This window comes from Mesoplodon mirus (assembly GCF_964341445.2).
Source record: "Mesoplodon mirus genome assembly, chromosome: 3".
NCBI classification, from domain to species: domain Eukaryota; kingdom Metazoa; phylum Chordata; class Mammalia; order Artiodactyla; family Ziphiidae; genus Mesoplodon; species Mesoplodon mirus.
The window spans coordinates 61204592-61226752 of NC_138978.1; the positions used below are offsets into that span (position 1 = coordinate 61204592).

The window sequence follows — 22161 nt, forward strand, 5'->3', positions numbered from 1 at the left end:
CTGTGAGAAAAAAATGTTTGTTGTTTACCCAGTCTGTGGCAATTTTTAGAGCAACCCAAAGTGACAGCTTGGCTTGTTTGGCAGTATTATTCAGAATAGCCACAAGGTGGAAGAAACCAAAGTGTCCGTCAGTGGATGAACGGATAAACAAGAGCTGGTATATACATACAATGGAAAATTATTCAGCCTCAAAAAAGAAAAATTCTGACACGTGCTACAACACGGATGAACCTCAAGGACATTAAGTGAAATAAGACAATCACAAAATGACCAATACTGTATGATTTCACTCATACGAGTTATCTAGAGTAGTCCAATTCAGAGAGACAGAAAGTAGAATGGTAGCTGCCAGGGACTAGGGGCAAGGGGAGCTCCTTAATGGTTACGGATTTCAGTTTTACAAGATGAAAAAGTTCTGGAGACTGATTGCACAGCAATGTGAATATACATAATATGACTGAATTGTACACTTCAAAAGTATTAGGATAGTAAATTTTGTTATGTTTTACCATTTTTTTAATGCCTTAATATACTTCTACCTCTGTTGAGTGTGCCAGTACCAAAAAATGCTTCCTGATGAGCATGTTTGGGGTTATTTCCTAATAAAGCTACTCAGAGCCTTAAACACGATTAAGCAGATGAAATATGTTAAAAGCAGAGAGAGGTTATCAGCATTTTTTTCCTTTCAGCTTACCACAAGTACACCAAAGACAGTGGATATTTAGTCATATGTGCTATTCATGCAAAGCATTGAATGGTTATAAAGGAAAAACTGCCCCTGGGTCTTCTCAATGCTCTACTCACAATATTTCTGGTCACCAAATATGTCTTTTTCCCTACCAAGCCAGTCTGCTACACAGGTTGTGTGCACTGTAATTCAGTTCCGACACTATGTACCCAGAGTTAGCATCAGATCCTGCAGGCTAAGGGCTCAGTCTCACAAGACTGTTCCCCAACGCATTTCCAACACAAATCACAAATCCAGATTGTTACCTGTGCTTCTGAACAAACAGCTATATATCCCACCCTCTCCTCACATTGGATTAATTTGTTAGAGTGGCTCACAGAACTCAGGAAAACAGTTTACTTACTAAACTACCAGTTTATTACAAAAGGATACAAATCAGGAACAGCAGATGGAAGAGATGCAGAGGGCAAGGTACATGGAGAGGGGTGCCGAGATTCCATGCCCTCTCCAGAAGCATCATCATCTCAGCACTTATGCATGTTCGATAATCTGGAAGTTGTCCAGATCTCAAAGTTCATGGATTTTGATGTAGGCTTCATTATGTTGACATGATTGACTAAATCATTGGCCATTAGTGATTGATTTAACCTCCTGCCCCTCTCCCCTCCACTTGGAGGGGGCGGGTGTGTGGAGGTTGAAAGTTCCAATATAAATCATTCAGTTGGTTCCCCGGGCAACCAGCTCCCAGCCTTAGGGAGTTTCCAAAAGTCACCTCATTAACATAAAATCAGGTATGGTTGAAAGATGCTAACGAAAGACACCCATTTCACTGTTATGGCTCTGGAGCTATTTCAGGAACTGGAAACGATACTAAATACTGTAACAAAAGATGTTCCTATAGCTCTTAAGAAAATTACAAGGGTTTTAGGAACTGTGTGCCAGGAATAGGGACAAAGACCAAATGTATATTTCTTATTATAAATCATAATATCACAATGGCAAACAGTATTTTCTCTATTACTGGGTCTCAGTTAACTAACTTGGATGCCATCCTCTTAAATTCAGGCATACTTACAGCGCTTGACTGTCTTTGTAGGCACTTAGAAAGAAATTTTAATACATGTGTTGAAGAAAAAGTATTTATTTGACACCTTTACAAAAATATTTAGGCACATAATTTTCATATTATGTCACCTGATTTACATATCTCAATCCTCGGTACTTTTAAAAACACTAAAATGGTCATTTGGTAAATAGAATCTGTATTGAAAAAATACTGTGATAGGCCAACATTTGTAGACAAACTCAGTTGATCATCAGCATGAGAAAGAAACATTTATGAACAAAATAATATCTAAAAACATTTTTGTGAGACAAAAAATCTAACCAGTAGATTTCTTTTTAAAAAGCATTTTCAAAAAAGCAAGCTTAAAAAAAAACCCACCATAGAATACCTCCTCATACCATGATGAAGTGGCATCCTAACAGTAAGAACTAGAAGGTAGGTTTAGAAAACAGCAATGGTGCCAGAGGTTCACAAACACCAACTGACAAAAGCCTGGACACAGAGGCAGCATGAAGTTGATGCATTTAATTCGGAGAAGGGAAGAAGGAATGTCTGACCTATACAGGAGCTACCTTAAGGTGACAAACTGGGGAAGTTTTAACGGAGTCACCATTCTGAGGTGTAATTATCTTCCTCTAAGGTAGAAAATAATTTTTCTTTCTTTTTTTTTTTAAATTTACCAAAATACTAAAGTAATTTTATTTTTTTTAAACAGATGGATTCACCTGCATCACACAATATCCACAATTATATCCAGTAGGTATTTAATAAAAGACGGCCGTGAGCAGAAACCATTCTTTAACCGTGAGCAGAAACTGTTCTTTAAAACAAAGCATTCTAGAGGCAACAAAGTATAGGGTCACATTTTAAAAGAAATACACTGCCCAGCCTCTAGCATTTAAGGAGCACTAATTAAGAATCTTAATCTTTGCCTATAGTCTTACCATGAAATAATGACAATAACAACATGTGCTGAGTGCCTAATATGTAGGAGGCATTGTGCTGAGTAGTTTGCATCTGTTATCTCATTTATTCTGAGTATTTTTTCCCCCCTCAGGGAGGGAAAAATCAATTACAGCCTCGTTCATAAGGAGGACCAGTAGTACATAGCTGTAGCTCTGAGGAAGCAAGAATGCATGCACGAGAGGGAGGAGGGACCCAGGCTATTCACAGAATTCTAATGGCCTGGCACGCATCTCAGAGCTGGGGGACTAGTAGGAGTTATAACTCCTCTTAGATTAAAAAAGTGCTTCATTCAGCGCTGTGTGTGGGACACCCCTGATCAGCGGTGCTGACAACTGTGCAGGCGGCTTTTACTCATAAATCACGGACTCCTTTCATCTGCTTCTTTCTCTCAATCGGGGTCTGGCTAAAGAATTATACATTCCTTGAGAACAAGAACCCTGCCCTCTTCATCTTAGATGCCCCAGAGCTTAGCATAATGCCTGGAATAAAACAGTCAATCTTTGCTCACTGAATGACGCCATAATAATGAAAGCAAAGGCAGGCCCTCCCCAAATCCTGGGTTCCATCCCAAACCAGTCAAAAGTGAAATTCTACTATTCTTTCCACGAAGATCCTACATCAGCGTTACTGATGTGAACTTACCATGCATTCCTGATACACTAGGACTACAAACAACAAACTTGCAAACATACTTTTCTTTCTTAACCTACGTGCAAGGTGGATCCTACAAATGACTGACTCATACAGCCAACTGCCATATAAGGGTATTAAAAATCACCTGACATGTTAGCAATGTGTAGCCTGGCCAACCAGGGTTATTCAAATCAATCTGGCACTGCCTTAAAAACAGACTGGCCAAAGACAACATCACTGTCACTGACTCAAGAGGAGCCACTTCACTAATGTGTTTTCAAAATTCTCACCACAGCTCATCTGTCTCAAAGGGCAAATTTAAGCATTTAACTCTATACTGTCTCTCTTTCTTCCAAGAGGTAGTTAACAGGTCAAAGAACTTTTGCCTTATAAGATGCTGGAATACCAGGTAAATCTCTTTGTGTGTGCCATAACCAAGCCTGCACGTAATTGAAAACAAACTTCAAAAATGGTTGGCCAGTCTATTCAATCTCCAACTTCCCCAGGCTTCTTTCTCTTATCTTGAAATGTTGGTGACAGTTGAAGGGGGCATCCAGCAATCAACATGGATAGAGCAGAAGCTGTAAACTACTCTACTGCTTCTAATCATCCAGAAAGTTCAGCATAGGCCAGGAGCCCTGAGGTCATGTGCATCTAGTGAAGTTATAACTATCCATGATTTCCTCAAATAAACCTGAGGAGATGACAGATCTTCAAGGGAACCTGATCCCCAAGAAGCAGTTCAACCCCTGGTGGGGTTTTAGTCCAACACCTCTAAATGCACACAAACTATTTCTAACATCAAAGTTCCCTCCTCCATGTGGCTGATAGAAGAAGGAACAGAACTGCTAAAATTAGCTCCCATGACTTCCCACTGTCCCCAGTGGCAAAACCAGGCAGTGGCAGCAACATTCACAGCCAGAAGTGCATGTCAACCGAGGCCAGCCTGGAAGTGAGACAGAAGCTCAGGCGTGTAGACTGACCCATCATTCTCCCTGATTCGCAGAGCCTATTCCTCTCTGACTCCAAATTCAATCAACAGATTGCCTCCCTGAAAGAGCTCAAGCTAGCTTAGCTGGCAGCCCCATTTCCTCACTCCCTCAGAGGAGAAGGGAGGTTATCATGGGCAGCATGGTTCAGTGGAAAAAACAGGAATTGTGACTTACTGGCAAGTCACCTAACTTTCTCTGAGTCTTGTTTTCTTATCAATAAAGCAGGGACAATAAGGTATCTTGTACAAGATAATATCCTATTCTCCCACTTGAATTTTCTCAGCTCACATAATACTGGAAAAAAGTGAGCCTTAGGACCCCTTACCTGGAGCTTGTAACTTGGGAGTTGGCCATGAGGCTAATTCTAGGGACCCGGCACCACTGGCCAGGCTTCGATAAAGACAAAATAAGGGAAAGATATGAATGTGAAATGACCTCAATATAATACTTTTTCAAAAATAAAAAGAAATCAAAACCTTCCAGGTCCCTGTTGAGGCACCAAAATACTGTTTAGGTCAACAAAGGCCAGTAGATTGCAAACCTAATGAAATGGAAGCCAGAGTGTACACCAACACAAAAGTACCAGCCTCTTACACAACGACTGCACAGCTGGCCTGAGCAAACACTCATCTCCAAAGTCAATGGATGCCTCTAAGCCAAGTCACACTACTGTGTTTGAGTTAACACCTGACCCACCCAAAGAGGCAATTTAGGCATGCCCATCCACAGCTGCTCTCCAGGATGCAGCACTGGTCTTGAGAGAACTTACCATGCTCTTGGCATGCTCATCAAGTGACCAAGGGATGTGGAATGTAGGTGGGAGTGTCCAAAGGAAATAGGTATGCTCGTGCCATTGAAGTGGAAAGGAAGGTGATGGCTCTAACACTGACACTGCCAGAGACAGTCCAAGCCTCGACAATGTAGAAACATCTAACCAGCCTTTCGCCTCAAACCATAAACTCAAAAATATAAGACGTAGTCATAGTGATTCAAGGACGAGTAAAAAGAGTAGCAACCAAACCCAGAGGTGGGAAGCATGGGGAAACAGATGATGGTCAACTTCCCTGCATACCATTCTCACTCAGAGAAAAAAGGCTGAGTTGCATGGTTTACAATTGCAGCTTTTCACATACATGTGACATACACTGTAGCATGTGGTTTCACATCGCCATGGGGCTGGTAGACAGGTGCTTCCAACCCTACTTACAGATCTGCAGTTTCTGAGAGGTGAAAAAATTTCCATGACTTGTTCATAGTCACAACGTCTTCTAAATAAGTCGACAGAGCTAAGTTCTCTGTCTAACCCTCGGTCACTATAGCAGGAGTGAGATCAAGGCAACTACCTCCAAAACATCCCTTTACCCCCAGCACTTAGTACAATGCCTGGCACATACTACATACTCAATACATTTTAGTTGAATGAATGAATCAGAGACAGACGAATAAATGAGGAAAAGGCCTACTTCCTCCGTCCCTTCATTATCCTCATCCTACACGACAAAGAGGGAATAGGATATTTTCAAGGAAAGCACTCTGTTCATCCCATGAGTTCTTAGGGAAGCCAACGTGGAAGCCAGTACACTTCAAAGCTGCACACATTTCTTTAGCGCCAAAGATGTCATCTTTGGCAAAAGCAGTGATGATATCCTTATGAAGAAAATGCAATTGTTAAGAAAGAAAATTCAAGGAAGAGAAATTTAAGATCCTTGGCTGCATTTCCAGCAGAAGGAAGGCTAAAGTGCCTCCAGACGCGGCAACGATGTGAATGATGAGGCTCCAGGTGGAGCACTTCATATATGCAGCTCTCAGGGACACTTGGATATCAAACTATGGAATAAAATATTTTCAAAACATTGATGTTTCACTGTTGGCATAGAAGAAAAATAAATTAAAAAGCCCAGTACATTTTCCAGTCTGATATAAATTAATTCAAATGGCATATTTAAAAGAGTCAATTATAAGTTTCTCTCATAAAATTTTGAAAGGCAGCAATCAATCCTCAGATTGTACAAGTGCAAAGGAATGGTATTTTCTCCATAATCAAGACACCTCAGAATCTGTATAAGAATTGCCAGTGTTCCGAGTTGATCAGAAACTTGGGCCTATGCAGTTGATGCAATCCTCTGGTCATACTGCTCCTTTCCCCTTAATGTCCAGCTTGTTACTGGCCTCTGGCTGTTTGCTCAGCTGCTCTTCAGAGAAAGTGATGTAGGAATACACCAGGCTCCCAGCAATGCTGCAAAATAGAAAACCACCATCAGAGAAGAAGGAAGGAATGACAAATGTAAGGGAGACTGGTGTGAGCATTGGAGCTACCTTTACAAATCAACAGCACATAAAACTAAAACATACAGCACTTTCATCTACCAAACTAGAGACATTTCCCTCATCATGATATTATCCACTGCTGTTGATGCTTTGGGAAAATGAATGTTTGCACATACCTGCCAGCAGGAGTGCCAATTTTATACAGCCTTTCTGCATGACAATTTGTTGAAATAAAAACCTTAGAATTCTGCTTATCCTTTGACAGAGCAATCCATTTCACGGATGAATTGTATACATCTTCATAGACTTACTGACAAAGTATTTACCACAAAATCTATAATTGCAGAAAATTAGCTAAAGGATAAATGTCCCACAATAAGGAATCATATAAATTCATACAATAGAATACTATGCATCCATTTAAATGATATAAAATAAAAACTGGCAATGACCGTATTTTGTAATCTTACAAAATATTAAGTATTGTCCAACCCCATTTTATTTAAATGAACATGAATATGTATATTAATATGCATCATAATAGAAAACTGTCTTAAAGGAACACAACCAGAATATTAACAATGGTTACATCTGGGGGCTTCCCTGGTGGCGCAGTGGTTGAGAATCCGCCTGCCAATGCAGGGGACACAGGTTCAAGCCCTGGTCCGGGAAGATCCCACACACCACGGAGCAACTAAGCCTGTGCTCTAGAGCCCGCGAGCCACAAATACTGAGCCCAAGTGCCACAACTACTGAAGCCCGTGCACCTAGAGCCTGTGCTCCGCAACAAGAGAAGCCACCAAAATGAGAAGCCCGCGCACCGCGACGAAGAGTAGCCCATGCTCTCCGCAACTAGAGAAAGCCCGCGCACAGCCACAAAGACCCAAAGCACCCCAAAATAAGCAAATAAAATAAATTTATTTTTTAAAAATGGTTACATCTAAGGTTATAGGTGATTTCTATATGTATTTTCTGCATTTTCAAAAATAATCATTCAAGACAAAGAAATATTATTTTTAATAAGAGTAAAAAACATCCCAATAAGTAAGTAAACATGCAGACCCTGGGGGAGATTCACAGAGTTCATTTCTCTCCGACTAGAATCAAGTTCACAGTGGAGAACCTGTCATCTGAGCCCTCAGACTCTGAGCTGGTTGCTGCTACCCCTCACACTTGTCTACCACAGCTAACGGCAGGAGGGTTCATTCTTTTGCGACAGTGATTATTCTTGTCTACTCTCACCTGGACTACATAGCCTCCTGCCCCAATCACTAAACTGAAAGCAAGCTGGAGGAGCTCAAAGAGCTGACACGCTAAACTGCCCTGACCAGCTCTATCGCCAAGCCTGCCACCTGTGACTCCCTAGGGACTCCAGCTGGCAGCCTAGCCTACACTCTTTCGGATGTCTCCATCCTGGATTTGGCCCCCACTTTCTACCTGACCACCTGATTCATAAACTTGCTGCTTATTTGAAATTAGTTCTATTCTCCTCTGGACTTTGGCATCCCAGTCCCAGGAGGGTAAAAGCTGCATAGCTCCTGCAAATAAGGAAGCAAGATCAGGCATTCAGGGTACTAAATAATCAAATTGTGACCATTTATTAAAGTCTACTACGTGCCAGGCATTTTACATACACCTCCTGCCACTATAATATCCCTTCAAGGTGCTCATTTTAGGGATGAAGAAACTGAGTCCCAGAAGTCATAAGTTACCTTGCTCAGGGTCACAAAGTACCTTAATGATGGACCAGAATAAAACCCAAGTCTGTCTGATTTTCTCCACTGAATCGGCTTCCTCCCTATAGCCCCTGCTCCACTTGATAGTGCAGGTACCTGTCTTTATTTTGTTCCCATCAGCCTATGAATTTCCCAAGGCTTTACTCTTAGCTCTACAGAGTGCCTTACACAGGCCTGGCACTTTGTAGCAGCACAATTAAATAACTGCTGAATTGAATATCTGCTATGGCCCCATTCAAAGAAAGGAGCCTCATGAACCCATCCCTGGGCCAGTGTTCACAGAGCTTCATCTTTTCCTTCATCTGGTTGCTTTCTTCCATTTTCTTTTTTTTCTTCTTCTTCTTCTTTTTTCCTTTCAGCATTTGATCTGACTCTTCTGGAAACTTCTCTTATTTATCTAATGCATCAAGTAAATGATTTCCTTCGTAGCTGGGCTAGGCTAGGACCCAAGGAGACAGACAGCTTACCATAGCCTTCCCGATCAAAGCTAAAATTTCTTTGAGGTTCACATGTACATCTACATGATAGTCAATTTCTCTTTGCTTCCAACCCCACAAAAAAGTAGAAGGAATGCTCTTTCTTACTTTCATCCTATCCTCCTCTAGATCCCCTCTCCTATGACAACCTAAAACATAACAATGTTCTCTTTTATTTCTCCTGCCAAGACAATCTATTATGTTCATGTTAAGCCGATTTCACCTAAATAGAAATAATGGAGCAATATAGGATAGAAGACAACAAAGAACGCCCTGGAATTTACTCTGGACTTCCTCCTTATGGTGATCCTAGGACCCTATATCCCTAGCGTAGTTAGTGTGACAAAAAACATGGACTCTGGAGTTAGGTATTGGTTCAAATCTGAATGTAACTGCTAGCTCTGTGCCCCTGGGCACAGATTTAAATTTAACAAATTAAATTTGTTAATTTCTCTTGAGATTCTAGTTCTGTACTAAAAAGATAAGAATAATACTATCTACCTAGATTTGTTTGAAGAATAAATGAGATAACACGTATAAAGAACCAGGCCCTAATCCTGGCACACAGAGTAAGCAATCAAGAAATAGTTATTCCCTTCTCCCCACTTCCATGTAAGCTCCAATACTCACAGGCTAGAGGCGAGATGAATTGTTAACAAAAGGTAGAGTGGTATAATAAGGTATAATAAGAAGATTCCTGATGCAAGAAAAGGGCATCTTGTTACCACAGAGTTGTTTAAATAATCAGAGCAAAACCAAAACAGAAACCATTATTCTTAACTCTGGAGATTAAAGAGTACAGACTGTTCAGGTTATCACAAGTTCCAACATGAGGCAATAATAAAAGGCTTTCATCTCATCTTTATTCCTGACTTGATCATTATCAAACGTTTACATTTTCAGAAATGGCCTTTCCTGAATCACCTGAAAAGAAGTAAACATTCATCAACAAAGACACCACGTGCCAAAAAGCAGTGATGAGTTAATGCTGTGGGAAGAATATAACTTGCTTCCTAGAAACTTTGGGAATGTGGGGAAGCTGGAAGGAGGAGATGAGGAGGACTGAGAAAAGAAAGGGGAAAAACTCAATTTGGGGGGGAAAGGCCTATATCTAAATTTTTATACATCACTATCAAATGATTCTGAATCAAAATCTGCTACTTCAAAAAACTTCTCATTAATCTACTGGCTCTATAAGTATTCATATTAAAGTTGACCTCTGATACTTTGGAATTGGTATTTATATATTTGACAATCCTAAATACTGATTTTTTAAAATCTTAAGCAATTCTCCATCTGCCTAATATTCAGATCATAGTACTACCAATTATTAATTCACTGAGACCTGCTGTGGCAGACACAGCCAGGAAAGAAACAGAAGAAAGAGACAAAGCAAGAGTGTCCTGCAGACAGGGGTCTAGTTAGAATACCACAAGCCTGGCTGGCAAGTGCTGGATAGTGCCACTTCACCTGCTCTGATCCACGCCTGACCTTCCAAAGATCAGACAAGTACAACCTACCTCTCCGAGACCTACACAGCCATGGACATATTTACCAGCCTCATACGATTAGAAATCCATCCTACAAACATATACTAAAAGTGCCCTCCATGTAGCAGCTCCATGGCTGCGGACAAGAGTCTGAAGGAACAGGCTGTCTCCATCTCCCCCTGCAGCGGACCTGTCTGTTCACAGGTGTAGCCAGGTAGCTCTGCCTCTTAAATTAGACCCTGCCTTCCATATTCCATGTGTAAAATATGTCAACCAATATCAAAACCTATGAACTAAGACAGTTTGACTTTTACTGCGATTTCCTAATACACACAATTTCTGCCAAATAATTGAGGCAGGGCCTCTGAGTACATTCTTCCTACAGTGACCAGGGACACCCCATCTCCACTCCACACACAGCAGCTGCTAGGGACCCTTTTCTCATCTTTCTCACCAGGCACATAAAGCAGAGCTATGTTGCCTCTTCATCTATCTTCCAGAGCTCCTATCTGAACAAAGGGAAACAGAGAGGTGACACAGGGTTAACTAGAAAGCATTTAACTGTGGACTCTGACATTTGCAAAATTCTATAATGTGGGGCAAGTTACTCTCAGAACTCTCAGAACCTTAGCTTCCTCATCTGTAAAATGGTGATTAGAATACCACCCTTACAGGATTGATGTGAGAATTAAATTATATAATTTATTTATATAACAATGTTAAATATAATTATATGTTAAATTACATAACTACATTATAGACTTAATAGGACAACCGATCATTTTCAAAAGGTTAATCAGCATACAGTAGACATCCAATAGGGGTAAAAGTCAAAATGCTAAGGCATACCAGGGACTAATACTGGCAAAAAGCAAAAAGAAGAAAGGGGTTTTGGCAGTTGTTGCTTCTCCCCCATCTCTGTGGCTGCACACCAACTTATTCATCCAGAAAATCAAGGAGTCCTAAATATAGTAAAACCTTCCGGGTTTTGGTCATCCCAATTAGGCCTTAATTGTAATATGAGTAAGCAAGACTTGACCTAACCTCTACCATCTGTAGTGTATTAGTAACTCTCAGAGTATTTTCCTAGCTGGGTATTCATCCTTCCCATTATGAGACATTCAAGGCACTCTGCACTCAGGCACCAACCTACTTCTCTAGCACAGTCAGCCCCTGGTACCTGGGGATGTAGAACCCACAGATACAGAGGGCTGACCATGGGACTTGAGCATCTGCGGATTTTGGCATCCACGGCAGGTCCTGGAACCAACCCCCTGGAAATACTGAGGAAGGTCTGTTTCACCCTTGTGAAATACGTCTTGCTCTAGCTGTACTGGAGTTCCTACCAGCACCTCCCCAGCCTCCACCCAACATCTAGCCCCACACTTCTGCTCACGCAGTACTGCATGGCTGGAATACCCACCCTTCTCTTTCCCACCTCTCCAAATCCTACCCACTGGTCAAGTCCTGGCCTAAGTATCCTTTCCACTATGAAATCTCCCAAGCAACTCTGTGTGATTTTAGTTTCTGAGACTACCACAACCTTTATTACTGGTGCCAGTCTGGATAGATACCTTGTGACCTTTGAGTGATGACAGCTATTGAAAGCTCTTTTGAGGGAATGTGTTAAAAGGGCCTTGGCATTGCTATTATTAATGCCATATAAATGCCTAATGTTATTATAAATGCTATGTGATTCCTATATAAATGAAAGCCATTACTATTAATATAAACATTTCACACTTCTCCTCCTCCTTTGGTCTAATCTCATCACAGTAGCCAGGGTGGTCCTATTAAAACTAAATCAGATCATGTCACTCCTCTATTCAAAATCCTCCAACTCTCTTCCTATCTCTTAAAAGTTGTCCCTAATCTGCCCCCACCCCATTACCTCTACGGCCCCATCTCATTTCAGGCACTCCACTCCCACCTGCCACACTGGCCTCCTTGCTGGTTCTTGAACACACCAGGCACATTCCCACTTCAGGACCTTTCCACTTGCTCTTCCCTCAAGAAATCAGTATGGCATCTTTGATACTAATCTCCACCTCGGGGCTGAGTCCAAACTACTCAAGCATTTCCATCATTTTCTCCCCTACTTCTATTCCTTTTTCTTTTCTGCCTCTTAAAACACCTTAAAATGTGGGTAGAGGACTCCCATCAGAACTTTTAAAAAGATAATATATTTTATGTATTTCCTACACCTGGAAGAAGTTCCTTCAAATGTCATTAGTCTTCTGCAAAATAACTTTAGACCTAATGACCACATGACACAGTTTCACAGGACTTCCTCAGGGTGAATCAGAGAAGTCTAGTGGCAGAACTAGTATAGACAACTCTAGCTTAAAAACCGAGCACATGAAAACTGAGGTCATGAAAAGTGAACTATATATAAATAGCTAGCAGCAGTACCCATAACAAAACACACATTTTTTGGTTATATTCCATTTCGGTGCTCTTCTGTAAGGAATTATACTATAACCAAGGGCTAGTTAACCTCCTACATCCTATTTAAAAGTCCAAGTTATTCTAGTGAGATGCCAGTTATTTAACTCTAAAAAGCCTGGTAACTGTTACAGCAGCAGCAACCAACTGATAATACAAAACATGTCCTCTCTCTCTCCAAATGAGAGAACTACTAAGTAAAGGAAAAGCTCATGTCCTTACTTCAGGAGAAGCCTAGAACCAGAAGAGAGTCTGCTAGGATGGAATTATTCAGGAGGAGAAGTCTGGAACTAGGAAGCAGCACATCCTTTTAAGGAAACAGGCAAAGGAGTCCAAAATGAACGAATTGTAGATTCAGGCGCTGGGCAGAGATAGCTAGACCAAAGTCCTCAGAACCTAACTCTGGAGCTAGACTCTGAGCTGCACCATGGCCCACCCCAAAGACTGCATAGACTCTAGTTTGGTGTCAGAAGCTACAGTAAAATGGGTTGTGTTACACAAAAGGAGGCTGACTTAAGAGTTATATAACCAGTATGATGACATATCCTGAAGGGATATGAAAATAAATTCATTCATCTATTCACTATTTACTAGACTGCAGTTAAGAAAATGTGGAAGGCAATCAAGGATTGAATATTTACCAGCTGGGTAGTATGTGGCAAGTTTCTCAGCCCCTCTATGAAATGGAATATTCACAGCATCTGTCTCACAGGGCTGTTTTAAAGATTAAGTATGGAGTACTTAGGGCAATGCCTAAGCATAAAAAATATTGTCTGGTATTTTGTTATTATTATTACTGGTTGGATGCCTATTATGGACCAGGAACTGATAAATACTGACACAACTATAAATAAGACAAGTGATTTCTACCCTCAAATAGCTGAGAATCTAAGGTAACAATGGCTACATATGGTTTACTTAGGTTACATTACAACTAATCAGTCATTAACTGAATGATAATTCATTAGGGGGTGAGAACTTGGACTCTGGAGTCCAACCCATCTGGGTTAAAATCCTTTAATGACTTACTAGCTATGTGACGTTGGCAGAGCTATGAGTGAATGCACCATGTCTCTCTGGAGCACGATGCCTGGCACACAGAAACAGGCTCCATGCATGTCTTCAGAATGCATTCAACTCAAACTTTCTAAGCCTCAGCCCCCTCATTTATAAAACAGTGATAATAAAAGAACTTCAAAAGAGTGTTATGAAGAATTAGGCAATTCAACAAAGAAAGGACAGTATTTTCAACGAAAGGTACTGGAACAATTGGATATCTATATTAAAAAAACACATACACAGGAAAAAGAATCTTCATCCAGACCTCACACCACATACAAAAATTATTACAAAACAGGCTATATACCTAACTATAAAACCTAAAACTGTAAAACTTCTAGAAGAAAATATAAGGGAAAATCTTTGTGACCTTGGATTAGGCAAAGATTTCTTAGACACAACACTGAAAGCACAACCCATAAAAGAAAAAAAAACTGGTAAATTAAACTTCATCAAAAATTTTAAATTTTGCTCTTCAAAAGAGATTAAGAAAATGAAAAGCAAGGCAGGACTGAGAAAAACTACTTGCAAGTCACACATCTGATAAAGGACATGTATCCACAATATACTGATATAAGGAACTCTCAAAACTCATTAAGAAAACAACTCAAGTTTTTGAAATGAGCAAAATATTTGAATAGCCTTTTTACCAAAGAATACATACAGATGGCAAATAAGCACATGAAAAGATGCTCAACATCATTAGTCATTAGGGAAATTAAAACCACAATGAGACACCACTACAGATCTATTAGAATGTCTAGAATTTGAAAAACAGACAAAATGACTGATACCAAGGACCAGGATGCGGAACAATTAGAACTCTCATACATGGCTGGGGGTTATGCAAAATGGTACAGACACTTTCGAAAATAGTTTGGCAACTTCTAACAAAGTTAAATATACTTACCATACAGCCCAGAAATTCCACTCCTAAGTATTTACCCAAGTGAAATGAAAACTTATGTTCATACACAAACTTCTAAACAAATGTTTTAGCAGCTAACACAAAACACCTAAAAACTGATAACTATGCAAATAACTTCCAGTTGATGAATGGATAAACAAACTGTGATGTATCCATGATGGAATACTACTCAGCAGTAAAATGGTACAAACTACTGATACATGCACACCACAGAATCTCACATGCAACATGGAATCTCACATGCAGTATGTTAAGCGAAAGAAGTCAGACCAAGAGCTACATAACATTATGTATCATTATATGACATTCTGGACACCATATGGATAGAAAACAGATCTTTGTAAGGGGAGAGAGGTTCAATGCAAACTGACATAGGGAGATTTTGGGGGGTAATACAATTATTTTATACCTTGAATATGGTGGTTTCATAACTGTAATAGTTGGTTACATAACTGTATGCATTTGTCAAAACTTGCAGAACTGCACAGGAAAAGGAGGGCATTTTACTGTATTTAAATGTGTTAATTTTTTTTTTTTTTTTAATGGAAGGGGGAAAAGAAAGAATCACAGACAAAGATAAGCTCCGGAGAGTCTACAAATTCTAGCCCGGACAGTTATGGGGATGATGATGTCATTATCTGGAGAGGATACGTTACTCGGGCCAAAGCCACAGGCCAGAGCCCAACCTCTGATGAAAGTACAGAAGCGTGTTCTGTCACCACCCTTCACTATTCATTCCCCACTTGCTCTGTTGCTTTTTTGGGCTTGGGTGAACATGCACTAATTGGCCACTGGAAAAAGGCACTTAGGGGAGTTAGAGACAGCCAGGCTCTCCACAGAGCCCTACTGAAAAAAGAAAAAAAAAAAAAGCCTTCATAAATCATAGTATCAAATTTGAATGGAGCCTGAGAAGCTACCAATGCAAACCTCCTGCTTCCTGGAATTGAATCATATCAGAGGGGGCTATTTAAACTTTTCTTAAAACAGCAAAGAAACCAGGCAGGGTGAAGGGGAGCTAGATGCATCTGAGTTTATCAGAGAATCAGAGAATCCTTTAAGAGTACAGTTTAATTAGTGATTTCCTTCAAAGTGCAATCAGCCAAGGAGGGACTGACACCGTGTCCAATCAAAGTGAAATCTAATAAGTAGCCAATTTAAGTTTGGTTTTCACATTTAAAAAAGAAGTAATGTTCACAACCTATGAGTCTGCTTATTAACTAGTGGAAGATAAGTCAAAAAAACAATAAAACCATAATTTTCATTTTAAAGAGAAAAAGTGAAAGAAAAAAAAGGCAACATATACTTTCCTTTACAAATGCTGTAAAGCATGTTGTAATGGAAAGAGTATTTGAAACAGAAGGTCACCTGGATTTTAATCCCAACTCTGCAAATAATTTGAATGCTGACTGGTGACTAAGTATACCACTTATTGTCCTTAATCTTATAATGAAACAGAGATTAAAGCGATATGGCATGTAGGGCTTCCCTGGTGGCGCAGTGGTTGAGAGTCCGCCTGCCGATGCAGGGGACACGGGTTCGTGCCCCTGTCTGGGAGGATCCCACATGCCGCAAAGCGGCTGGGCCTGTGAGCCATGGCCGCTGAGCCTGCGCGTCCGGAGCCTGTGCTCCACAAAGGGAGAGGCCACAACAGTGAGAGGCCCGCGTACGGGGAAAAAAAAAAAAAAAAAAAGATACGGCATGTAAAATTTATTACAACAAAATGTGAAAGCAATTAGGAATTATTAAAAATACTACAGAGGGGAAGAGCACCAATGACATCATTATCAACTAACCTTGCCAGCAAAACAGTACTGTTTAACCAGAACTATAATGCACTACTTAACAGAAAAAGAAATTCCACTGGAAGAATTTTCAAGATGTTACGTATGTTAGGCTGACATACGTTGTAACATTCCAGCACACTCAGGCACTTCGAAGTTTTTTTAAGTAGCCTGAAACGTGAAAAAAAAAAAAAAAGTATTTCTTATAAGCTACTATAAGAGATTTGAACTTCAGATATCTGAAAATGAAAACAGCAGCTTTTATTTCATTTTGACTATCAAGTTCTCACTTGAAGGGGACAAAAAGAAAATCAAGGCATCTCTGAATCGGGTCTATAACATGTCATAATGATTCTTTAATCTAGATTTTTAGAAATGAAGGAAACTCAGGCCACATCCAAAGTCAAAACTGGTTCACCATGTTGATCCTTATATCCTGGTCCTTCTTCACAGCTATTAATGAAAGAAACTGATATTTACTAAGCATAGATGTGAAGCAATGAATCAGGTACTTTACATTCACTGGATTATTTCATTCCAACAACTCTAAAGAGGTAGGTATTTCTATCCCAAACACATAAGAAAACTGAAGCTCAGAAAAGATAAACTCATTCAAAATCACACAGGTAGCAAGCATCAGAACTGTGACTCTGACCAAGATCTGAGACTCAGCTACTCATCTTCCTTCTATAACATGCAATCCTCAGGTATACTTACATACCCATCCTCTCACCAACTCCTACCCCACAAATAAAAAATGATTTTCCCTCTAAAAGACAAACAACAATAGTGGCAAATAAATGTCAGGGAAGGGGAAACAATGAATTACTAACCTATTAATAATATTAGTATGGAATATTAAATTCTCATATTGATTCATAAGAAAGGTAGAATAAGTATTATCATTTGTTTACATTTGAAAGGTAGAATAGGTATCATTTGTTTACAATTACTAACCTATTAATAATATTAGTATTGAATATTAAATTCTCATATTGATTCATAAGGAAGATAGAATAGGTATTATCATTTGTTTACATCTGAAGAAATAAAAGCTCAAGAGAAGTTATATACTTTCTTGTAAATTAAAAAAAAAAGATACTACCATATTCTAGAAAAGAGCTTTATAGTTTCCAAAGTGTTTTTTTACCAATCCATACAGCAATATACAGCAATCCAATCAAGCAAATATTTATTAAGCAATGACCAGGATTCATTCTAGGAGCTTGGGAAACGTGAGTGAAGAATACAGGCAGAGATCCATACCCTCATGGAACTTACATTATAGCAGGGGAGATAGAAAATAGGTAATATATATAAATAGAAATAGAAAAGTAGAATAAGAGGGTTTGGGAGTATCAGAAGAGGAAGAGCAGGCTGCAATTTTAAATAAGGTGGTTGGGATAGACCTCCTTGAATAGGTAACATTTGAGCAAAAATTTATAGGCATAAAGGAATTAGCCATGCAAAGTATCTGGCAGTATAATGTTCCAGGTAGAGGAAATAGCCTGTCCAAGCACCTGAAGAGAGAGCATGCCCTGTATTCTAAAGGAACAGCAAAGAGGTCTGTGTAGATGAAGTGAGGTGAGGGAGAAGAGACGCATGAGTTGAACTTGGAGGACAAGAGGGGGATAGATCTTGTAGGGCCTTGTTAGGACTCAGGGACCTGGAGAGACATGGGGGAAGGGGAGTAAAAAGAAGAGTGACATGTTCTGACTTACCTTTTACAAGGAATATACTGTCAACTCTTGAGAACTGACTAGGGGTGGGATGGGGGGATGAGTTAAACCAGGGATACAAGTACAGAAGACTAGTCAGTAATCTAGGCAAAAGATGTAGCTTAGATGATGATGGAAGTTACGCAGATGGTGAAAAGTGATATTCTGAAGGCAGAACCAACAGAATTTGCTAACAAACTGGATACCGGGTATAAGATGGAAGAGTCAAGGATGACTCCAAGGCTTTTGAACTGAGAGACTAGAAGGATAGAGGCTCCTGGGATGCAGAGGCTGTGGAGGTGGAAGAGACTTTGGAGAAAATAAAGGAGTTCAGTTTTTGATATGTCAGCCAGAGATGTCAAGTGGGCTACTACATATAAAAGTCTGAGTTCAGGACAGAGGTCTTTAAAATTTGAGAATTTTAAAGCATATAAATTGTGTTTAAAAGCATGAAATTCAAAATTCTCAAACTGAAAAAGATCTTTCATGCAAGTCACCCTCATCACTGTTGAAGATAAAGTCTAAAGAAATGCAGTGATATGTCCAAGGTTAGACGCATATAAAGCAACTCTAACAGAGCTGGTATTCTTTAGCCTGGAATTTTCTTGAGAACACTGCATTGACATCTAGCACAATAAATAAAGGATTATTCTTTGAAGACTAAATAAAAGGGGTTCAACTTCCAGAAAAGACTCCCCAAAAACTGTGGATAAAATATGGAACCACTGTCTCCCCCTTTTCTTAAAAAGCATTATTGAAAGACATGAAATGTATAGTTTAAAGACAGCCTCTTCAATAAGTGGTGCTGGGAAAACTGGACAGCTACATGTAAAAGAATGAAATTAGAACACTCCCTAACACCATACACAAAAATAAACTCAAAATGGATTAAAGACCTAAATGTAAGACTAGACACCATAAAACTCTTAGAGGAAAACACAGGAAAAACACTCTTTGACATAAACCACAGCAAGACCTTTTTTGACCCACCTCCTAGAATAATGAAAATAAAAACAAAAATAAACAAATGGAACCTAATGAAACTTAAAAGCTTTTGCACAGCAAAGGAAACCATAAACAAGAGGAAAAGCCAACCCAGAATGGGAGAAAATATTTGCAAATGAAGCAACAGACAAAGGATTAATCTCCAAAATATACAAACAGCTCATGCAGCTCAATATCAAGAAAACAAACAACCCAATCAAAAAAGGGTGGAAGACTTAAACAGACATTTCACCGAAGAAGACATACAGATGGCCAAGAGGCACATGAAAAGATGTTCAACATCACTAATTATTAGAGAAATGCAAATCAAAATTACAATGGGGTATCACCTCACACCAGTCAGAATGGCCATCATCAAAAAATCTACAAACAATAAATGCTGGAGAGGGTGTGGAGAAAAGGGAACCCTCTTGCCTTGTTGGTGGGAATGTAAATTGACATAGCCACTATGGAGAACAGTATGGAGGTTCCTTAAAAAACTAAAAATAGAACTACCATGTAACCCAGCAATCCCACTACTAGGCATATACCCTGAGAAAATCATAATTCAAAAGGACACATGTACCCCAGTGTTCACTGCAGCACTATTTACAATAGCCAGTTCATGGAAACAACCTAAATGTCCAATGACAGATGAATGGATAAAGAAGATGTGGTACATATATACAATGGAATATTACTCAGCCATAAAAAAGGAACGAAACTGGGTCATTTGTAGAGATGTGGATGGTCCTAGAGTCTGTCATACAGAGTGAAGTAAGTCAGAAAGAGAAAAATATCATATATTAACACATATATGCAGAATCTAGAAAAATGGTACAGAGGTACACATGAACCTATTTTCAGGGCAGGAATAGAGATGTAGAGAAGGGACATTTTGACACAACAGGGGGAAAGGAAGGGTGGGACAAACTGGGAGATTAGGACTGACATATAAACACTACCGTGGGTAAAACAGATAGCTAGTGGGAACATGCTATAAAGCACAGGAAGCTCAGCTCGGTGCTCTGTGACGACCTAGATGGGGTGGGGTGGGAGGGAGGGGATATATGTATACATATAGCTGATTCATTTCACTGTACAGCAGAAACTAATACAACATTGTAAAGCAATTATACTCCAATAAAAAAATTTTAATAAATATATATATATAGTACATTGTAGGCACTCCATAAATGTTTGTCTAATAATAAATGAACAAATTTGCTGTGAAACAGTCTAAGCTTACTGTGACTATTTGACAATCCAAATCCACTCATCAAAGTGGTTACGTTAAATATTTTTACTTACCTGATATTTAAGCCAATGAAGTTTGTCCATGTGAAAATGTAATCTCCACCAAAGACCATTCCGATATAAGTTATTAATATATTCTAAAAAGAAAAATAGCAATATACTGTTTCATAGGTTTAACTGAACTTTTTCAATATTCATATAAACTCATCCATACAAAGACCCAAACATATATCCTTAAAATACAAAAACAAATAAACAGAAAATAACAAAAACCCAACGACCCTAAAATGAGTGTAGTATGAGCATGAACATTGACTAATTAAAAAACAATGACATCAGTCTCTTCCCAGTCTCTCCCTGGAAGCTAAATGCTTTCACCAATACTGGAGATTATCAAACTTTCCCTGCCCTGTGGCACACGCTGACATTATCAATCTAGATAGAAAAGCACTGCTGTTACTCGGGGCAGAAAACACCAAGGCACGTTTAGCAGTCTCAGAGAAGAGTGCTTTTTTCCTCCCGTAGAGGTAGCAGTTGACTTTCCGGGGGAGAGTGAAGAAGGAAAATCTGCTTACATGCAAGCATCTTTCCCTCTTTCTTGAAAAGGAAAAAAGGGATGGTGGGGAATTTACCAACTCAAAGACTGTTTCTAGAGCAATCTTCCTTGGCACCTTAAAAAACCACAGGGGAAGTCATCTCAAAGTAGCGTACCTAAAATCACCTCTCCCAACTCCCTTAAACTCCCAGGTGTAAACATCTTCTGCTTATCTCACTCCCTTTTTGGCTTGTGAGATCTTAGTTCTTAGACCAGGGATAGAACTGGGCCCAGGGCAGTGAAAGCGTCTGGCTCCCTTTTAATTATCCTCAGACCGTAAAGGTAAAATAAAGTTTTCCAGGGCTTCCCTAGTGGCGCAGTGGTTGAGAGTCTGCCTGCTGATGCAGGGGACACGGGTTCATGCCCCGGTCCGGGAAGATCCCACATGCCGCGGAGCAGCTAGGCCCGTGAGCCATGGTCGCTGAGCCTACGCGTCCGGAGCCTGTGCTCAGCAACGGGAGAGGCCACAACAGTGAGAGGCCAGCGTACCGCAAAAAAAAAAAAAAAAAAAAAAAAGTTTTCCAAAGTTTCATCTCTTATTCAGTTCTTCCCTAACCTCTCTTCTTTCACATTAAGTCACTGCCTCCCTCTGTGCTATTACAACTGCCAGAAACGGTAAATGTCACAAATATTTTTAGTACCTGGGCTCTCTCCGATTAGACCTGTGAAGCAGAAAGTATAGTGCCATAGTGTTTTTAAGAAGCCAAAAACAAACTTCAAAATTATGTTTTTAAAATATTGTCAAAATTATGTCAGCCTCTTCTAGGTCTAAGAATGGAGACAGAAAGTTACTTTAGAGCAGATTTTCTTATTATTTGAGAGGAAAAAAATAAAATTAAATACCATGTAACAGTAAACAAGGCTGGTAGGCAACTTGGGGAAAATGTGTAACAGGACCTCTTGGAATACAGAGATCCAGGAAAAAGATTAATTTGCATAAACTGCCCAAGGAACTTCAGAAAGGGAAAGGACAGAGAACGCAACCCTTGTTGCTCAAAATCAGTCAGAAGTTAGAAAAACTTTCTTTTTTAATATTTATTTATTTATTTGGCTGTGCCAGGTCTTAGTTTTGGCATGCT

General features: G+C 39.6%; 1 protein-coding gene across 1 annotated transcript in view; it reads right to left on the bottom strand.

Moving 5' to 3' along the window:
- Window positions 1-1813: 1813 nt before the first annotated feature.
- SLC35D1 (solute carrier family 35 member D1) overlaps window positions 1814-22161 on the bottom strand; it is a 54459-nt gene continuing 34111 nt past the window's right edge. The window contains exons 11-12 of the mRNA XM_082611945.1: window positions 20542-20624; window positions 1814-6581 (exon numbers count right to left, since the gene is read on the bottom strand). Coding sequence (XP_082468071.1) covers window positions 6473-6581; window positions 20542-20624 — 192 coding nt within the window. The 3' untranslated portion in view covers window positions 1814-6472. The remainder of the gene's footprint in view (window positions 6582-20541; window positions 20625-22161) is intronic.